This window comes from Strigops habroptila, chromosome W (assembly GCF_004027225.2).
Source record: "Strigops habroptila isolate Jane chromosome W, bStrHab1.2.pri, whole genome shotgun sequence".
NCBI lineage: Eukaryota > Metazoa > Chordata > Aves > Psittaciformes > Psittacidae > Strigops > Strigops habroptila.
In genome coordinates this window covers 17,268,101-17,290,151 of record NC_044301.2, presented here as the reverse complement: position 1 = coordinate 17,290,151, position 22,051 = coordinate 17,268,101, and the positions used below count along the sequence as shown (strand labels likewise).

Sequence of the window (22,051 nt, the reverse complement as noted above, 5' to 3'; positions counted from 1 at the left end):
GTGTGGTGTGACTGTAGGTTCAGAACAGGGGATAAGGAAGGAAGGGAAGAAGGGAGGAAGGGAGGAAGGGAGGAAGGGAGGAAGGGAGGAAGGGAGGAAGGGAGGGAGGGGGCAGACGGGCGCTACGTGCAGCGCTCCTTTAAGAGCAGCTCTCCCTCATGCCTGGGCTTCAGGAAGAAGGACTACAGTTCCCAAGAGCCTTTGCGCATCCCGCGCATGCGCACATGATTCGCTCCCGCGGCACCAAGCGCCCTCTTCTGCGAGCGGGGTGAAGGGGGCATAGTCTTGGGTCGGACTACAATTCCCAGTGGCCTCTCACACATTTCGCGCGTGCGCGTGGCTCCGGCTGTAATCCGCCGTAGGTGTGCAGCCGTAGGGAGTGGGCGCGGTAGTGACGAGGAGGAGGAGGAGGAGGAGGAGGAGGAGGAGGAGAAGAAGAAGAAAAAAAAAATAAAAAAAAATAGTGATAGTTCAGCGTTCAGCCGCTGTTTTCGCCGCTAGCTTGGACTCATGATTCCTATATGTCCGGTAGTTTCGTTCACCTATGGTAAGTAACGGCGCTCGGTGTTTACGTGTGTTCGTGCTCGCGGGGGGGGCGGCGGTGAGGGGGAGGGGACGTGGCCTGCGCACGGAGGGGGGGTGGGTGGGTCTGAGGCGTTGTGTCTGACCTGGCGCTTGCGCGCTCTTTTCGTCTCTTGTTTGTCTGTCCCTTATTCCCCTCCCCTCCCCCCGCTGGACCTCCTGTCATGACCTCGGCCGTCGCCTGGTTATCGTCGCCACAGTGCCCAGCCGGCTGGGAGAAGATGCCAAAATGGCCACCGGCAACTACTTTGGTTTCACCCATAGCGGGGCTGCCCAGTATAGGTAACCGCCGCGACCCCTCACTGTCCTGCCCCGCTCCTCCCCCTGTCCGGGTCCGGAGCCACCCTCTTCGCCTCCGGTCCCGCGTCCCAGACCGGGATCTCCCTGCCCCCTCGGGGGTGAGTGCTCGGGACTGTTCCCATTCCCCGTATGGGGGTCTCTTCTGCGCCCCGCTTTTCCGGGATGGTTGTGCTTGGGACCTATCTGCTTGCCTGCCCTGCCCGCGGGTGTGTTTTCTTATTGTCCTTCCTGGTAAGGGTCTCCATTTATCCCTAGTGGTGTAAAGGTGGGAAGGTGGAGCCGGGCACCACGGAGGAGGAGGAGAATGAGTGGCAGTATCAGGTCTCAAGGCCCTTAAATTTAAATGGCTACTTGCAGTCAACAACACCAGCGAGTTACTGTCTGCTGCCCCCAGGCCCTTCAGCTTCAGGGAAGATGGGGCATGCTCCCCAAGTCTTTGCTTCCCCCTATGTCAGTATGGGAGGACGGAATTACACCAACCCAACCTATGGGAGACTGGATGGATAAGGGAAGAGCTGAAGCATCAGAAAATACAGGGGGGACTCTCATTCCACTGAAGCAATGTTATAATTAATGTCTCTCAGAAAGTAGAAAAGGTACTTTTGGGGCCAGGCACCTTTTAAAAAGATTTCCTACTTTGATATCTAAGACCAGGACTTATAGTGGAGCTCAGGGACCTGTAACCATACATCTTATATAGACATACCACCTTAAATCTTTGTATCTTTGCACTCTGTGCGTCCAAAGTGTGTATCAGTGTGTTAAAAAGTAAGTGGTAGCATCTATTATCTTGCTTTTTCTGAAATAATAAATCTGTGATAAAGATCTTCTTTGACTCCTAACTCTTGGTTAATGGGAAAACCAGAAGAATAAAGCAAATATATTAGGGGTTATTAAAAAATGTATGCAGATGTGTGCTACTGTTAACTAGCTAATCAAAATTGCATATCTTACATAGTTTTGGGAATATACAGTTTTATAGGGGTCTTGGAATGACTCCCAATCTATTCTTTCCTTGAAATGGACATAAAGTACACTAACTTTCATTTACTCTAATGTATAATACTTAAAGGAGAGGATTAAGCTTAGCTTGCCTTGTTCTTTTAAGATAAGATGTTCACAGTATGTTTATGTTTTACTTGACAGTTATAGTGAAATTTGAAACTGGGTTGTCATGGGGTATGAAGGAGTTTCTAAATAGCATAGAGGATTTTTTTTTTTTTTTGTAAGTAAATAACCTTTAAATGAATAATAAACTGAGATCTAAATATCTGCAATTTTGGAGATTAATTTTTAAAAATTATTATTCCTTTTATTGTGGAATGAGGTGGTCTATAGACTTAAGAACCTGAACAACTCATTTGAAATTTCCTTTTAAATTGCAATATAAAACAAATAACTGGAATAAATTTCAAGTTTAAAGTTGTTTTCATAGTTAATCCTAAATGTGTCCTTGAGAAAACAAAAAAACTGATTGAAAGAAGCTTTTTCCTTTGCTGTCACAAGCACAAGATACTATTCCATTTGCTTATCAGTAAAAGACTGCAACCTATAAATGGCTTGTATGTTTACAGCATCTGAAAGTGAAGAGACACAGTAATTGGTGTAGTCCTTTCATATGAATGAGTTTAATGTTTTGAGGAGAAAACATGGGAGTCGCTTAAAAATGTCTAAAAAGGAGCTTACATTGATGAAGCAGATTTGGCAGGTCTTTAGTAGCTTGTTTAGAGTGCTACAAAATGTATATTCCTCTCTAGTATATCTGAGAAAGATGTGGGTGGTAGGGGACGATAATAAAAGATTTAATATTGCAACAAGTCCTCTAAGATTGTTGCCAGTATTCAAAGTAACAGTTTATAGAATAACAAAATTGCTGTGTCATTAGGAAACTAGGATAATAGGGAATAGGAATGGATGTTTATTTGTATAGTTAATGCGTAGGCGAGTCTCAAAAAAAAAAAAAAAAAATTAAAAAATTCTGGCCCTAGGAATAATTCAAGGATTTTAAGAAAGTTGCTCAAAATAGCAATTTGTTTTAGGAGGGCGCATCAGACTGAAGAAGAATCAGAATGAAACTGAAGATCTTAGTTTTTTGATATATGCTATTTAGAAGTCCTAGTGCTGTAGTTCTTATAGCAAGTAACAGAAACTTTCGTAATAAACACATTATTAGTCACATTTTTGGGGGTTCTCTCTTGACAAAAATTCTGATGCACTGGGAGAACTTTAGCCTGCAACTTTAAAAGAATCTCAGTCAGTGCTCCCTAATGATAATATATTGAAACCTGTTGATTTCAGCACTTAGTTAAGTGCAAAAAATCTGTGCAATTCTTGTTAGGACACAAGCCTTTCTTGGAATATCTCAAAGTATGAAACTGTTAAATCTTCATCTGGAGAAATGCAGAAGAAAAAAAAACAAAAACAAATTTGCATCAGAGTCTAAATAGTTTCTGAGAAATAATTTCAAAGGAGAAAAATCTGCTATACTAACCATTTGAAAGGTGTTTGTAGTAAAGGTTTTCTGTATTTAATTCTAGACTTGCTGTAGACCAGTATAGACTCCGTTGGAATTCCAGTTTCTCAAAATGACAATATTCTAATTTGCATTGATAGTAGTGAAGGGACAATGTATTAGAACTATTGGGTTCAAGGAAATAGTTTCTTAAAATCAACAATTGAAAAGATGATGAAGCTATTATTGGCATAGAAATCACTGTGTTTTCCTGTGGTTCTAGTTTATGTGTGGCCATGGTGGATCATTTAAATACTCCTTCATCCTTCACGTTAAATTTTAATTAAAATTTGTCCAAGGAGTATAGTCTTAACATTAAATACTGATATTTGAAGCAGTTATAAAGGCCAGATTGGTAGCTGCTCAGATGTTAGCTCTTGGATTTGGGAAATTCATTAGTAGTGTGTGAAGGAGTTGATAGTGTATTTACTGTTGTAACAGTGTAAGCAGTATAGTTTCCTAAATTGACTAGATAAGAAATGGAATAGATGTCTGTTTTTATTAGTTCATAAATACTAGTTTTCATAAAGCACATTTGAAATCTTAACTCATAATCAAAGGCAGCAAAAGAGCTGTGCCCTTTTAAACCTGTAAATAATGGATTAGAAGCATTCTTCTTTATTTCAGTGTTGTCACTGCATAAAATTTCCTGCTGTGCTGCTCATTCAAAATTCTTTGTGTGTACTACCCAGTAATAACATCATGACTTAATGAGAGAAGCATTAGATTATGCAAATACTGATACAGGAAACTTTTCTGAATATTGCAATACATTTGTACTTTCTGTTAGTGGTGGTATTGGGGCCTAAGGTTATAAGCCTGTGTGCAGCACAAAACTCATCTGTTACTTAAGTAACTGTATTAATCCATCTATTTAGGTGCCTAAAATAAATTTGGAATTTGGTGATACTAGTCCTCTTTACTTTGTGTGTGCATGCTCTTTAGGCCACCTCAACCACTGTGTATTTGTTCAGTTTGAAATGAACAACCTAATACTGGCTTGGCTTTCATGTGTAAAAAGTATTAGTGTTCTTGATTCAGTGCTGGAGAAGAGGTGTAGTTATGCTTTTATTTTAAAGTTGTCTGACTGAAATGTGGGGATGCTGATGGAGGGATAGGGACATATAAGAAATGTTTGGACAGAGAAGTGTGCAAATGTGGTGGTCTCAACCTTTTTGGTTTCTGTTAAAGTAAAGAATCTTTGAGTGTCTGAGTTTCATCTTAGTGATGTTCATACTGTGTTGCTGCTCTAATGAGACAGGTCGCAGATAGGAGATTCCTGGTAGTTATGAGTGATTTGTTAACTTAGTAATATTCACACTACTTGATAGCAATTCTAAGCGTGGAGAGCCTTCACAGATAGACATTTGTAGCAGTTAGGGTCCAGAACCAATCACAATGCCTGTGAGTTTAGGTTAAGATGCAGTCTTCTAGGCAGCCATATGGAAGTAAACTCTTGCAATTATAGCTAGTTTGGCATTCAAGTGCAGTGCATGATGTTACAGGATATTTGAGACTGGCGCAGAACAGCAAAGGAAGGTGAAATGCTGTGGATGGATAAGTTGGCTATTGGGAATTGCTTGAGGGTGGAGTGTTTCTTTCACATTTGCTAGTACTTCTAATTACTTTTGTCTTCAGTGTTTGCCCTAGTTACCTCTTCTGGTTTCAAAAGTATTCTGTCTTTCAGAGATGTCAGGGCTGTAATCCATGCAGGCCTACTAGCCCAAGCTTAAAGTATCACTAAACATAATTCAGACTTGTACTGGTGGACAACAGGAAGAGAGGGACAATACTGAGTAGGACTTCAAACTTATTCTGGAGCAAAAATGTGCCACTAGACTGTCCTGTTTTCAGCTGAGATAGTTAATTTTCTTCATAGTAGCTAGTACAGTGCTGTGTTTTGCCTTTAATCTGAGAATAATATTGATAACAAACCAATGTTTTAGTTGTTGCTAAGTAGTGCTTACCCTGATCAAGGACTTTTCAATCTCTCATGCTCTGCCAGTGAGGAGTGGCACAAGAAGCTGGGAGGGAGCACAGCCAGGACACCTGACCTGAACTAGCCAAAGGGGTATTCCATACCGCAGCATGTCATGCCCAGTATATAAACTGGGGGGAGTTAGCTGGAAGCGGACAATTGCTGCTGTTCTTATCTCAACCCATGGGTTTTACTTTTTCTCTGATTTTCCTACCCGTCTCACTGAGGGAGTGTGTGAGCAAGTGGCTGCGTGGTACTTAGTTGCTAGTTGGGGTTAAACTACAACATAGACTTAAACTTATGTTAAGAAAAACATTTATTCAACTTACTGTGTTGTGTTATACGCACTCCATTCTAAAATGCATGGGGAATGAAATTAATCATAGTTTTATCATAGGATAGATATACATATATCATAGTGCAAAAACTCTAAATGCTTGCTTTCTGTGAATATTATGCCCATGCTGTCTTGAGTTGCATTGCGCCTTAAAGGATATGCATTTTTAGCAAAAGGGACTACTTCACTGGATAGAATTGAGCTGCATGGTGTCGATTCTCCTTTGTTCAATCTATGTTAGCATTTAAGAATATCTTAAACATGCCTTTCTAGCTTATTTAGCATACACTAGAAGCCTCCAGTAAGTTACTGCTGTTTATAAAAAGATTTTTGATAGACTTATCTTCAAATCAGTGAGGTCCTGCTCTGAAAAACATGTGCCAACATTAGAAAGGCAGTAAGGGGCTCTGGGTTTGTTAACATGGGCTGTATGCCAGTGCTACAGTTGAGTAATGATGAAGAGACAGAGGTGGTGGTGGTAATTGGGGAGGAAAGGAGGAGCCTTTTCATCTACAGATGAAATGCTGTAGATGAATAAGTTGGCTACTGAGAATTCCTGTGTATTCAAAGTAACAGTTTATAGAATATCAAAATTCCTGTGTCATTGGAAACTAGGATAATAAGGAATACAAATGGTTAATGGGAAAAACAGAAGAATAAAGCAAATATATGAGGGGTTATTAACAAACAAATGCAGATGTGTGCTACTGTTAACTAGATAAACAAAATTGCATACCTTACATAGTTTTGGGAATATACAGTTTTATAGGGGTCTTGGGATGTGAGGTACCTCACTAATCAGAGGAGCCTTTGACATTTTTAGGAGGGAAGTCTGCCAACTAGTTTAAATTTGCAATAGGCTCATGTCTTTAGGAACCAAGCACTTGGGGAAGCTTTTCTGTTAATGGTATAGTTACGTCCTTTGTAGTTGTAACCTCAAAATGGATTGATGGTTGTAGGCTTAACTCTGGGGTGTTAAATTATGTGTAAAATTTTGTCTGCTACTTAAATGCAACAATGGTAGGTTAAAGTGGAGTTACATTATTGGTACCTAGAAAAGCAAAGTAGTAGCTTAAGGCAGGAAATATGGAATGTTTTAAGAATTGAATACAATTTTCCATATTAGTGAAGCTTCTTTCCTTTTATAGAGAACTTGCCAATTTTAGCATTTTTTCTGCTTAACAAACATCTTCATTAATGATCTGGATGATGGGGCAGAGTGTACCCTCAGCAAGTTTGCTGATGACACAAAACTGGGAGCAGTGGCTGATGTGCCAGAGGGTTGTGCTGGAGAAATGGGTTGACAGGAACCTCGTGAAATTCAACATGGGGAAATGCAAAGTCCTGCACCTGGGGAGGAACAGCCCCATGCACTAATATATGCCAGGGCCACCCAGCTGGAAAGCAGCTTGGCAGAAAAGGACCTGGGGGTTCTGGTGAATGCCAAGTTGAACTTGAGCCAACAATGTGCCCTTGTAGCAAAGGCAGCAAGGGCAGCAAATGGCATCCTGGGCTGCATTAGACAAAGTATTGCCAGCAGGTTAAGGGAGCTGATCCTTCCTCTCTAAGCCAGCACTGGTAAGGCCACACCTGGAGTCTTGTATCCAGTTCTGGGCTCCCCAGTGCGAGAGACATGGACATAGTGGAGAGAGTCCAATAGAGCCACAAAGATGACGAAGGGACTGGAGCCTCTCTCTTACAAGGAAAGGCTGAGAGAGCTGGGACTGTTTAGCCTAGCGATGAGAAGGCTCAGTGGGGGATCTTATTAATGTATGTAAATACCTGAAGGGAGATTGCAAAGAGGACAAAGCCAGGCTCTTTTCAGCGATGCCCAGTGACAGGACCAGAGGCAATGGGCACTATCTGAAACACAGGAGGTTCTCTCTCTCTGAATATCGGGAAACACTCTTATTTTTGTGAGGGTGACTGAGCACTGGCACAGGTTGCCCAGGGAGCTTGTGGCGTGTCCCTCCTTGGAAATATTCAAAAGCTGTCTTGACATAGTCCTGGGCAACTGGCTCTAGGTGGCCCTGCTTGAGTGGGATTGGACCCCCAGATGACCTCCAGAGGTCCCTTCCGACCTCAACCATTCTGTGATTTTTGACAGGGAAAATGTTAGTAGTTGGTACATTTTCAGGCACACATAACATCTCAAGTTCAGTTCTTTTTGTCTGGTGTTATCATTGTGAACATGGCTATTAACTAGACTTGAATAAAATCAAAGTTTTGATAATGAAGGAAGTGGTATAGACATCATGCTGTCCATTGTGTGCAACTGAATAAAGAGGTAGATACAGAGCATATATTTACATCACTGTTGCAGACACTTGCAGTTATGTTGTGATGTACAGTGAGGAAAACATTGCAGAATTTGATTTGATTTCAATCGGGGAGTGAGACTAAATGTGAAGATGAACAAAGCAGTAAGGGTGTATTGAAAACATGAGGACATTCATCTTCGAGACGAGTTATTGATAGTATGTATCCATTACCAGTTGGTTGGGTGTTTGGTTTTTTTTGTTTTAGTAGAATGAGACAAGGATGTTTTTAGAAAAAAGGAAGGGAAACTCAAATTTACTGTCTTTTTTAGGTCACATGTAGTTAAACCATAGAATATGTTACCAGGAGCTGCTAAAATTTAACAGAATTCAAGAGAGGATTGCACATGTGCATGCCTTCATGTCTAGTGAATTGCATTACAAACAATGTTCTGTTCACAAAGTTGTAAAATGGGAAATAATAATTTTCATTAAAGATCTAAAAAAGATACATTGTCTTCAAAATTTTATGCCTATAGTGAGTGACAGGCTCTAGAAAAACAGAAGTTTTCTAATATTCAACATAGTAGTGTAATATTTCATTTAGCCATTTTATGCTGTTTATTGTCAAGTGTGTTTAGGTGAAAAAAGCTAATTTGATTATGATTATTATGTTGATGATGATTATTATTATTTTGGTTTTACTTTACTCTGCCCAGGTTTCATTAACACACCTGAAACTTCATCTGACCAATTACTCGGTAGTGCCTCTTCCTAGGTTAGAAACTGAAGAAGCAGCAGGTTGTAGTGCTTTCAGTTTTTGGAGAGTCATATTTGTTTCAGTCTTCATATCCCTGAAAGAAAAACTGCAAAATTGTATTTTTTTTTGCTATTCTGACTAATAGAGTTATCTACGAAACTTTGAGCAATCTGGCAGTTAGGTCTCAATAAATATGGTTTCCTTAAGGCTAAAATGTTCAAATATTCCTAAGAGTTAGAATTTGAGCAATAAAGCTTAATTAGTGTGAGGGTTTTTTGTTTGGTTGGTTTTTACTTTTGTTTTAGTTCAAGATATTTGTATTTTTAAAATTATTTTTAAGAGTCACTTAAGTGTTGTGCTAAGCCAGCCTGAAAAATCACTTCTGCATTTGCATGCAAATAAACCTGCAAGAAATAAATATGTTTTAGAAGTTGTCATTTCTGAGGAAGCGGGGAGTTTGGGTAGACAAAATTGGGTTTAGTCCTGATTGTAACTCTCTATCAAAATAGCACTCTTGGGGGGGGGGGGGGGAATATTTAAATGTCCTTTGCCTCTAGGAAGAGAGTTTTCAGTGTTCATTGCTCTAAACAGAGCTGGAATAGCAGCAGTGTTAATGCGTGTGTTGGTTATTAGTACAGAAGATGCACTGGAGATCAGCATTTTTTTATTCCTTCAGCTTATGTGCACATGAATTAGAATTCATTTTTGTTTTTTAATTAAATCAGTGTGATGAAAAGCAAGGCTTATAGGGAATCTTTTATGTGCTTTCCTCTATATATACCTCTTAAGTGCTGTATATCTTATATGGAAATAGACTGCATTTTTCTGCAAGTGTATTCCTCTGACAATAATTGCTACAGATACCTTAAGTTTTTTAATGCATAACTTCACAAATATCCTAATGTGGAAAATAAAATATCTTACAATCTTAAGTCACCTGAAGTTATTACCTGACAAAATAGATAGCGTTATATCAAAGTATTGTATTTTCTTGATATTGTTAATGTGCAGCAATAAATAAAGCTTTCTACTTAAAAAAACCAAAACAAACCAACCAACCAACCAAAAAAAACAAACAAACAAAAAAACCCACCCCAAAAACAACCAACAACCCAAACCCAAGAAACCTCAACACTTCTTTACTAGAAAAGGCCAATAGCTGGAAATGAAAAAAGACAAGAAAAGAGTGTTCTCCAGAAGATAATTTAGTATTTGTTTCTTAAATTTAAATGCTCTCAATTCTCTGTCATTTTTGGGCTGATAAATCACATTCCCGTGATTTCCATCCAGACCTTCTATCAGTGTCACTATATAAAAGTACCAAACAAGTGAGGATTCTGCTATTTTAGATCTAATTATAATACAAGTTCTCATCTAAGCTTTCTTTTTTGTGTGTAAGAATGTTGCTCATTTGCAAACCTCTATTAAATAGCTATTTAAATTAAACCCGTGTAGTTTTGGAACTGGAGAACAATATTTTGCTAAGGGGATGCCAATACTTCATTAATTGCTATTGATCAGCACTTTCTGCCTCCTAACCAGCATCTGACTTAAAATAATATTAGGTGTGCTGCCATCTTTTTTCAATTTGGAAGCCCATATTTCTTTTTCTATATAGAAAACACTGCTACAGTTTGCTTAGTTTGCTTGTTGAAGATCTGCTCTGGTGAGACCCCACCTGGAGTACTGCATCCAGCTCTGGAGTCCCTCAGTACAGGAAAGACATGGACCTGTTTGGAGAGGGTCCAGAGGAGGGCCACAAAAATGATCAGAGGGATGTAGCACCTCTCCTATGAGGAACGGCTGAGAGAGTTGGGCTTCAGCCTGGAGAAGAGAAGACTCCGGGGAGACCTTATTGCAGCCTTTCAGTTCTTAAAAGGGGCCCATAAGAAAAATGGGGAGAGACTTTTTAGCAGGGCCTATTGCGATAGATAGGACGAGAGGTGATGGTTTTAAACTAAAAGAGGGGAGACTCAGGCTGGATGTGAGGAAAATATTCTTTACAATGAGGGTGGTAAAATATTGGAACAGGTTTCCCAGAGAGGTGGTGGATGCACCATCCCTGGAGACATTCAAGGCCAGGCTGAGTGTGGTTCTGGGCAACCTGATCTAGTTGAAGATATCCCTGCTAATTGCAGGGGGGTTGGACTAGATGACCTTTGAAGGTCCCTTCCAACCCAAACTATTCTATGATCTTTGTGCAGTCCAGAAAAGATTTTTAATTGCTTCTTGAATATTTGGGGGTTTGAAACAGGGAACAAAAATTACTAACAGAAATATGAAAGAATTAATATAGTTATTTTAATAACTAATGTGGAGCAGTGATGGCTAACACCTTACATTTTAGAGCTTGTTCTCAGGGTGTGGACTTTTTGCTCCTGGTGTTTTAATACAATTTGGCGAAATGTAAGTGTTCAGGCTGGACTTTTCCAGGCTAAATATCTACCTAGAATTATACTTTTTTTTTTTTTTTTTTTTTTTTTTAAGCTATACTATAGCTTAATTTGTGGTGTAGAATTAGGCAGGGAGATCTTAACTCTGATGCCTTAGTGTTTTGGAATGGGGACTTAGAATATGCAAATGGGAAAAAGATGTTTACATGTTTCAGAGTCACAGTTCTGAGTGTACACAGCAATATTAAATGTTGATACCATGAAAGTAGCTGCAGTATTAGTCTTATGTCCAGCTTGCAAAATATCAAAGCAAAACATGCACCTGTCTTGGGAAAACTTCATTTCACTTGGTGAAAGGAGTTTCATACATCAGAACATCAGATAGCAACATAGACAAGGCTAACTTTTGCTGTGGCCTTTGCTCTGGAATGAATTCTGCAGGATTGTGAGTCAGTGTGACCCTTCACTCCGCAGAAAATCAGACTGACATGGAATTGGAGATTAGTGTGGAGAAAGATACATGGTCACAGCTCACTGCTGTCAGTCTTATCTAGGAGGTTTAATATCATAGTGGTATTTCATAATATGTGGCACTTTTCCTGATACTAATGCATCAGGAAGACTAGTATTTTCCATCATTAATGTCAGTAGAAATTAGTTGTCATTCAAAGATTTGAGTCAAAGGTGTTTTACAAAACATACTTTTCTCATGCACTGTAGTACAATAATTGTGTGTAAAGAATTAATTCTCTTGATCTTGAGGTTCTTTAGGTAAGATGTGGAAGATGAGAGCAAGCTAGGTATACAGTGGGGTGTAAAACTTCTGAATAGAAGCAAGCTTATTTGGGAGGAGGAAGCAAAGAGCATAGGGAAATGGGGGATATGCATGTAGCAGTTTAGGGCAGGCAGGGAGAGACAAAAAGCATTAGGTAAGGTGCTGGAAACGACCTTCTGTAGTTGACTGAAACATACATCTACAGAACAATTGAGTGTGACATGTAGACTGTAAACTGGCTGTGGCTGGGATAGCAAAAACACAGTGAAACAAATACGAGCCAGATGATGAGTATTGAAGAATGCGTGTTGTTCCTAGAAAATAGAAATTAAAGTGAGCTCGGTGGGGAAGCACTGTTACTATTATGATCGGCTAAAGAAATCGGTGTGGTATGAATTAAATATATTCTTTTTTAAAATCTCTGACAGAAGAGGTATTATTAGAGCAATACAGCAGAGTAAGATTTGAAGCTGCCAAGTCCTTTGCCTGTAACTTCTTAAATCAAAGAACGGCGTTTATTTTGATAGTAAGCTAAAACACTGTAAGAATTGTAATATGAAGTTACCTTGAATTGAATGATCACAAACTGGGTTTGCTTTAAGTAAATGTTGGTCTAGAACTCATTTGCTTTTGAAACTGAATCCTTCATAAACTAAGGAAAAAAATTCTTGACAGCAAGGGTGCTCAGACGCTGGAACATGTTGTCTAGAGCAGTCTTGCAATCTCCATTCTTGGAGATGACTGGAACCTGACTGGACTTGCAGTCCCGAGAAACCTAATGTAACTTCAAAATAAGCTGTGCTTTGAGCACAGGGTTAGAACAGATGACCTCCAAATCTTTGTTTCAGCCTAAATTATTCTGTGATTTTTATTTTTTTAAGCTCTGCCTAGTTAGTAAAGGCAGTTGAATTGTGTATCTTTTCATATGAAGAGCACTAGAATTCCTTGAACTCAAAGATGCTAATCATAGAATCAACTAGGTTGGAAAAGACCTTTAAGATCATCAAGTCCAACCATTACTCCAGGACTGCCAAGTCCACCACTAAACCATGTCACTAAGGGCCTCATCTACACGGGGTTTTTTTGAACACTTCCAGGGATGGTGATTCTACCACTTCCCTGGGCAGCCTGTTCCAATGCCTGACTACCCTTTTGGTGAAGAAATTTTTCCTAATATCCAGTCTAAACCTCCCCTGGTGCAGCTTGAGGCTGTTTCCTCTTGTCCTGTTGCTTGGGAGAAGAGACCAGCCACCTCCTCACTCCATCCTCCTTTCAGGTAGTTGTAGAGAGTGATAAGGTCCCCCCGAGCCTTCTCTTCTTCAGACTAAACAACCCCAGTTCCTTCAGCTGTTCCTCATAAAACTTGTGCTCTGGGCCCTTCACCAGCTTCGTTGCCCTTCTCTGGACCCACTCCAGCACCTCAAATGTCTGTCTTGTAGTGAGGGGCCCAGAACTGAACACAGTTATTTGAGGTGCAGCCTCACCAGTACCGACTACAGGGGGCTTATTACTTCCCTGGCCCTGCTGGCCACACTATTTCTGATACAAGCCAGGATGCTGTTGGCCGCCTTGGCTGCCTGGGCACACTGCTGGCTCATCTTCAGCCAGCCGTCAATCAGCACCCCCAGGCCCTTTTCCACCAGGCAGCTTTCCAGCCACTCTTCCCCAAGCCTGTAGCATTGCATGGGGTTGTTGTGGCCCAAGTGCAGGACCTGGCACTTCGCCTTGTTGAATCTCATACTATTGTCCACAGCCCATTGATCCAGCCTGTCCAGATCCCTCTGCAGAGCCTTCCTACTCTCCAGCAGATCAACACTCCTGCCCAACTTGGTGTCGTCTGCAAATTTACTGAGGGTGCACTCGATCCCCTCATCCACATGATCAATAAAGATATTAAACAACACTGGTCCTAACACCGAGCCCTGAGGGACGCCACTAGTGACTGGTCCCCAACTAGATGTGACACCATTCACCACCACTCTTTGGGCTCGGCCATCTAGCCGGTTTTTAACCCAGAGAAGAATACACCCATCCAGAGGCCACGAGCAGCCAGTTTCTCCAGGAGAATGCTGTGAGAGACAGCGTCAAATGCTTTACTATAGCCCAAATAGATGATGTCCACAGCCTTTCCCTCATCAACCAGGCGGGTCACCTTGTTGTAGAAGGAGATCAGGTTGGTCAAGCAGGACCTGCCCTTCATGAACCCATACTGACTGGGCCTGGCCCTCCCCTCTGGTTTTCCTGCATATGCTGTGTGATCATACTTAGGATAATCTGCTCCATGACCCTCCCCGGCACTGAGGTCAGGCTGACAGGCCTGTAGTTTCTGGGGTCTTCCTTCCTGCCCTTTTTGTGGAGAGGCGTCACATTGTCCAACCTCCAATTCTCTGGGACCTGCCCACTAGACCAGGACTGCTGATAAATGATGGAGAGTGGCTTAGCAAGCTCCTCTGCCAGCTCCTTCCGCACTCTTGGGTGGAACCCATCCGGCCCCATAGACTTGTGTACGTCTAAGGGAAACAGGAGGTCACTAACCATTTTCTCTTGGATTATGGGGACTTCCATCAGCTCCCCATCTCTGCCATTCAGCTCAGGGGACTGAGTACCCTGAGGATGGCTGGTGTGACTATTAAAGACTGAGGCAAAGGTGGCGTTAAGTACCTCAGCTTTTTCCTCATCCTTGGTGACTAGGTTTCCCCGGTATCCAGTAAAGGATGGAGGTTTCCCTTGGTCCCCCTTTTACTGCTAATGTATTTGTAAAAATATGGTTTATTCTCTTTTATGGTGGTGGCCAGATTTAGTTCCAGCTATGCCTTAGAAATGAGAAAATTTTCTTCCTACATAATCTAACAACATCCTTGTACTCCTAGTGGGTTGACAGTCCCTTCTTCCACAGGTGATAGATTCTCTCTTTTTTTTTTTTTTTTTTTTTACCTGAGTTCCAGCAATATCTCCCTGTTCAGCCAGGCTGGTCTCTTCCCCGACGGTTTGATTTTTGGCACATGGGGACCGCCTGCTCCTGCACCTTGAAGATTTCATTCTTGAAGAGTGTCCAGCCTTCCTGGACCCCTTTGTCCTTCAGTAATGTTTCCCGGGGAATCCTGCCAACCAGCATCCTAAACAGGCCAAAGTCAGCCCTCTCGAAGCCTAACGTGGTGGTTTTGCTGATCTTCTTCCTGACTTCTCTAAGGATTAAAAATTCAATCATTTCGTGATCACTTTGCCCAAGACGGCCTCCAACCATCACATCACCCACCAGTCCTTCTCTGTTTGTGAACAGCCAATCTAGCCAGGCGTCTTCCCTAGTTGGCTCACTCGCCAGCTGGGTCAGGAAGTTATCTTCCACACCCTCTAAGAACCTCCTGGATTGTTTCTTCTCTGCTGTATTGTACTTCCAGCAGACATCTCGTAGGTTGAAGTCCCCTGTGAGAACAAAGGCTAGCGATCGTGAAACTTCTCCCAGTTGCTTGAAGAACACTTCATCCGTAGCTTCATCCTGGCTAGGTGGTCTATAAGAGACTCCTACCAGGATATCTGCTTGGTTGGCCTTCCCCCTGATCCTCACCCACAAACATTCAACCTTCTCACAACATTAAGTTCCAGGCAGTCGAGGCACTCCCTGACATACAACACAACCCCACCACCTTTCTTTCCTTGCCTATCCCTTCTGAAGAGCCTGTAGCCATCCATTGCAGCGCTCCAATCATGCAAATCATCCCAAGGATATTAGAATTTATTTTGGGAAAGAGAAGAATTGACCTACAAAAAAACCCTGGCGAAGTTACCAGGTCAATCAGTTAGCTTCTCTGTCTGCTTGTAATTTGGTTCAACTTTTTCCCACTGTGTTGCAGGATTAAGTTTAACTGAATTACTTTCTTTGTTGTGGTCAAGAACTCACATGTGGTTTGTTACCATAGCTCAGCTGACATACTGCATTTTATTGCTGCTCTAGCAACTTTATCAGGTGCCTAAGTCTTTTGGAGTTTTATTTATTGGGACTAAGTTGAAATACTTGGTGTGGTGCAGTATAGAAAATTATTACTTAAGGTAGAAGTTAGTAGAAGAATTGTAGAGAAGGAGCTGGTAGAGGTGGTTCTCTCCCTCTCATCCTCTCATTCCTCCCCCCCCCCCGCTTCCATACATATAATTTATGCGGGTTCTGGCACTCAGCAGACTGTTTTTGTGAGCTCCAATATTTCTAACATTTCTACCATGTTAGAAAATCAGCCTAGCAAAAAAACCCCCAAAACCTCATAGTTTTCTGCTCGATTGAGTTAAATCAGTGCACTGAATAGCTTGACAAGTAGCAGAACTAGCACTAGGGATGAAATAGGATGGCGTAGCTAGGTTTGGTATATTGGAGGAGGGAAGAACGAGAGTGGAGATAGGATGGAGCAAGACTTTTCCTTGTTGGCAGTATTAAACTGTTGATGTGTTCAAGTGCAGTCAGAGTTAAATAGTCTGCTGCCCATTTTCTGAATTTAATGTCTTTTTAGTAGATACATATGATAATGTGAATTACCTCAGAACTTTTGAATGTTTTACACTTCTGTACCATTAGATATGTAGATAATGCAGCCTAATTTTATAGATTGTCATTCACTTTTACCATTATAAAATAGTCTTCCTGATTTTTTTTGCTGGAGTCTGATTTCTCACCTTAAACTGACAAAACAGAGAAAACTGCCTATATACATCAAGTAGGACGAATCGTTTCAAGCAGTGGTGGGAGCTACATGAGAGTGGTTCAGGTCTTTTCCTTCCGCTGTTATGCTAAGAAGATGAAAATAAAATGAAACATAATTGTGAGTACAGCTCACAACTGAATTAAATTTGGATGGAATGCAAGTGGTCTTTTAAGCAATCAGGGGCCTAAGATGGGAAGAAGGTGGAGTCCAGGCATGTAAGTCCAATAATATTTTCTCAGTATGTTTCTGCTGTAAGATTATTTTTTTTAATATATTGAAGTTAATGGGTTCTGCTGTAATTAAAATGACAAAATCAGTTTTTCTTAAAAAAAGTAATAAAATTACTAAACACGAGGGAGTTATGGAAGTGCCTTTTGCAAAAATATTAGTATCTATAGTTAAAAGGTGCTTTGTTTCTGGTAGTTATGTCAAAGAGAATATCACAGTCTTTAGGAAAAAAATACTGCAACTTCTCGTTCCTTTTGGTTTTGAGCGTAACCATGCTGCAATTCCACTTTGCCACCGAGTATCTTTGCTTCAAGTGAGATTTCATTTTTCTATTTTCTTCTAAAAAGTAGGGGATACTACCTCCTTGATAAGCATGGAATTGGTTTTGAATTATCTTTTAATAGTGCTATGGAGATGTGAAACCCTGTAGGGCTGATGGGGTCTGCCTGACAAAGAAGGGGAAGAGCATCTTTGGTCAGACACTTGCCAGGCTGGTGAAAGCAGCTTTAAACTAGAATCGTTGGGGGAGGAGAGCACTGATCCATCCCAACCCTACCAGTCAGATGCCAGCACCTGTAATGAATGCTCAGAGCAATGCAGAGCTACTTCGGCCGCTCCAGCCAATGAGTCGGCTTTATTCGGAGCTCGGCTCAGATGCCTCTACACAAACACACGTAGTATGGGGAATAAACAAGAGGAATTAGAGATGCGTGCACATCTACAGGGATATGACATCATTGGCATCACGGAAACATGGTGGGATGGCTCCTATGACTGGAGTGTTGGAATGGAAGGTTATAGGCTTTTTAGGAAAGACAGACTGGGCAGACAGGGAGGGGGGCCCTTTATGTCAATGACTGGCTTGAGAGTATGGAACTCTGCCTGGGGATGGATGATGAGCTGACCGAGAGCTTGTGGGTCAAGATTAAAGTCAGGGCAGCGACAGGGGACATTACTGTGGGGGTCTGCAACAGGCCACCTGATCAGGAGGACTCTGTGGATGAAGACCTCTATAGGCAGATAGGAGCAGCCTCACGCTCGCAAGCCCTTACCCTCACGGGGGACTTCAACCACCCCGATATCTGTTGGAGGGACGGCACGGCACAAGCAATTCAGTAGGTTCCTTGATTGTGTGGAAGACAACTTCCTCTTGCAAGTGATAGAGGAGCCAACAAGGAGAGGTGCCATACTTGACCTCGTGCTCACCAACAGGGAGGGGCTGGTGGGGAATGTGATGCTCCAAGGCAGCCTTGGCTGCAGTGATCACAAGATGGTGGAGTTCAAGGTCCTCAGGGCAGTGAGAAGGGCACGGAGAAAGCTCACTGCCCTGGACTTCAAGAGAGCAGACTTCGACCTCTTCAGGAACCTGCTCAGTAAGGTTCCATGGGATAAAGCCCTAGAAGGCAGGGGAGCCCAAGATTATAGAGATTCTTAAATATTATTGAAAAGCATTGCAGGAAGTGCAGTAAAAATTTCAGAATAATCACTCAATCCCCATTTCATATTTTTGTTCCAAATAGTGATATTTTTGCGAATTGAATTAAAAAAAAAAAAAAGTAAATCCCAAAAATAAGAAAACAACAAACCCCACCAAAAAGACCCCATCCAACCAATCAGAAATGAGAAGAAAAAAAACCTTGACCAAAAATGTTGTATGCTTTTAATTATAATACACAGTTGTAGATCAGTATAGGATAGTAATATTGGTTTCAATTCATATAATTAAGCCTTTGAAGACATAATATTTTATTTTATATTTCCGGTGTTAGTATTTACTCATCGTTAGGAAATAGCTACATATGAATGTCCTACCTGCAAATTTAAGAGAAGCAGATTAGTCTCAGTATGTGCCTAGAAGATTGCTAGAGCTCTCCTAGCAGTCGTCTTGCTCTATCTGATTGTTCTTTTGCTGTTTCATGTTGTGAGGCAGTGGACTCACTGTATGAGTGAGTGGGGCCAGCTTTTATAATTCTAATTTTTTTTGCGAAAAGTCCATTATTGGTGGTGTGTATTTAAAGTGTGTCTGCCTTAAATTAAGAGTTCCAAGCTAATTTTCACAGAAGTCTTTAAAATCTCATTATTTTAATATGGTTTACTGAACAACATCATGCAAGTGCAGGTCAGTAATGAGCTCTCACAGAAAAGTAGTCTATTTCTTAATTTGACAGGTATGTCAGTTTTATTGAAGAACTACTAAAACACTTAAAAACTTATTTGCCGTGAAAAAATAACAGTGTAAGGCTTCTGTATTAATTTGAATGAAAGACTTGGGTTCTTTTCAAGCAGTGGAACACAACACCCTCCCCTTGCTAAGAAGTCATCACCTGCGTGATATGCCTGCATCCTCAGAAACTTCAAATTGATATAGCCTTTTTAATGGGGGTGGAAGAGAGGTAATAAAAGCCATTAAAGTGTGTAATAGCTGCTTCAGGTCTGTTTGTAGAACAGACAAGTATTAATCAAATCTGTGATTTTGAAATGTTTAGACATTAGCTTAATATGTTGAATTAATCTAATTATTTATGTACTGTCTTTTTCCAATATAGCCAGCAGCCAGCTTCGGGTGTAGCCTACTCCCATCCAACTACAGTTGCTAGCTACACTGTCCACCAGGCACCAGTTGCTGCACACACCGTTACTGCAGCCTATGCTCCAGCAGCAGCCACAGTTGCAATGGCCAGGCCTGCTCCAGTAGCTGTTGCAGCTGCTGCAACAGCTGCCGCGTATGGAGGCTATCCTACAGCGCACACAGCTATGGATTATAGTTATACACAGAGGCAACAAGAAGCTCCACCACCACCACCTCCTGTCACTACACAGAATTACCAGGTGTGTTTAAAAAAAAATTTTTTAAAAAATTACTTATGTGATTTTTAAATTATATTTTAAAAGGAGGAGGCCTGTTTGGGTAAGAGAATGTGATATTTATATTTTTTCTTCCATGAATCACAATTTGAATGCAACTCAAATTACTTAATAGCTAAAACTGATAGAATGTGAAGTGACTGCAGTCTCATATGACATGTATAGAGGATTATCAGCTGTAGTATTGCAGGAGCTAAGATTTAGACATTCACACAATAAGCGATGAATTGGCATCCAAATCCAAATGATTTTGTGAACTACTGCTGAAACACTTGTCTCAGCTAGCCTAAGTGTTCAAGTGGCATATGGTAAACTGGATCATGGAACTGATTTAGATGAAAAAACTGTTCCAATAAAAATTTTTGGTGGGAGATAGAAATAGTTCCCTTGTCAGATTCCTTGGTGCCACAGGAGCTCTAGTACCAAATGTAAAAGGATAGAAGATTACCCTAGGAGAGGAACTACCCTTTTGGTAGGTTTTAGATACCATTTGTGAGACCATTGCCTAACCATGTGTGGCTACAGGCTTCTACAAAAGGGAACTGTTGTCTGTTTTCATCTTGCCTTGACCTTTGATGCTGCTGCTTTGCACTGAATCTAGCAGTTGTCAGTGTTTCAGTGGGTCAGTTCAGGATAAGGATCCTACAGTAATCTAACCAACCAAAAAAGAAGTAGCAGCTTTCCACAGGATTGTCAGGCTTCTGCAGAATTTCCTTGATTCTGCACACTTATGATGCCAGTGCAAGAGATGGAGGTGAGATTGTGTAGGGCTGTGAGGAGAGATGTGATGGTATCTCAGACAACTTCCCTTTTTTCTGCTGGCTTAAATGTCATATGAAACAACATCCTCTCAGTAACTTGTATTCCTCTTCAGTTTGGTAATAAAGAAACTTAGCAGCGGAGGGCCACGAGAATGATCAGAGGTTTGGAGCATCTTTCTTATGAGGAGAGATTGCAGGAGCTGGGCCTGTTTAGTCTAGAGAAGACTGAGAGGGGATCTCATTAATGCATATAAATATCTCAAAGGCGGGTGCCAGGAGGATGGTGCCAGACTCTTTTTAGTGGTGCCCAGTGACAGGATGAAGAGCAACGGCCATAAACTTAAAACACAAGAAGTTTCACCTCAACATGAGGAAGAACGTCTTTATGTTGAAGGTGGCAGAGCACTGGAACAGGCTGCCCAGGGAGGTTGTGGAGTCTCCCTCTCTGGAGACATTCCAAACCCACCTGGACACGTTCCTGTGTAACCTGCTCCAGGTAGCCCTGCCTTGGCAGGGGGGTGGACTAGATGATCTCCAGAGGTTCCTTCCAGCCTCAATGATTCTGTGAAATCAGAGTGCTGCATCAGTTTTGCAGTCGGAAAATTTCAGTCTGTAGAGGTTATCTTGGGACTTATCTAATATAAGTGTTTACACCTGTTCAGTTTTTAAGAAAGAGTGAGAAGTTGCAGTTTTTCCTGCCTGTCTAGATTCACGCAGTGCAAGTGTATATGCACGTCAGTAACCCTAGCCCATTGGTTTCAATCAGACAGATGCAAAAAGATGAGGGGTTTTAAATGGCCAGGTAGTTTCCCATTGGAAATGTAAGCTTTGTTTGTCTTTTTATCAGGGGTTTTTTTGTTCGTTTGTTTGTTTTGTTTGGGGTTTTTTTGGTCTACATTAGAATTTGTTAGTCTTCGATAGATATTTCTAGGCTGGTATGTTTATGCACAAGAGTTATCAAACTCTTAGGGCATGGCTCATAGAATGGTTTGGGTTGGAAGGGACCTGAAAGCTCATCCAGTTCCAACCCCCTGCCACAGGCAGGGACACCTTCCACTAGACCAGGTTGCTCCAAGCCCCATCCAACCTGGCCTTGAACACTGCCAGGGATGGGGCAGCCACAGCTTCTCTGGGCAACCTGTTCCAGTGCCTCACAACCCTCATAGTGAATAACTTCTTCCTAATATCTAATCTAAATCTCCCCTTTTAAATATACATTTACTGTGAGACACAGGACATTGAAATAGTATGTAACAGTTCTTTAACTTTTTAGTCCTAAACGTATCAAGGCATTATCTAGATTCTAATTAGTATTTTTGTTTGCTTAAAATGACTATACTTGCTGTATGTTATAAATTCCTTTGTACAGCTTTTGTAATTTCTTGCATATGGTAATGAATCAAAAGGTAGGAGTCTTTCCAGTAGCATGTTTACTCATAATTATGAGGTCATTAAACTACTTGGTTATTAGATGCATTCAGACAGAAAATAGCCCTCTAAACTAAAGAAAAATAATTCCGCTTTACACAGGTTGGATGGAAAAGAGATTTTATTGTTATATTTCTTTAAAATAAAAATAAATTGTATACATTAGTACATTTCAGCTAATGTAGC

General features: G+C 41.1%; 1 protein-coding gene across 1 annotated transcript in view; it reads left to right on the top strand.

The window, feature by feature from the left end:
* Positions 1 to 510: 510 nt before the first annotated feature.
* The window catches only part of LOC115619163 (zinc finger RNA-binding protein-like), a 69,700-nt gene continuing 48,159 nt past the window's right edge, over positions 511 to 22,051 (top strand). Inside the window, exons 1-3 of the mRNA XM_030511211.1 lie at positions 511 to 547; positions 783 to 864; positions 19,358 to 19,640. Coding sequence (XP_030367071.1) covers positions 511 to 547; positions 783 to 864; positions 19,358 to 19,640 — 402 coding nt within the window. The remainder of the gene's footprint in view (positions 548 to 782; positions 865 to 19,357; positions 19,641 to 22,051) is intronic.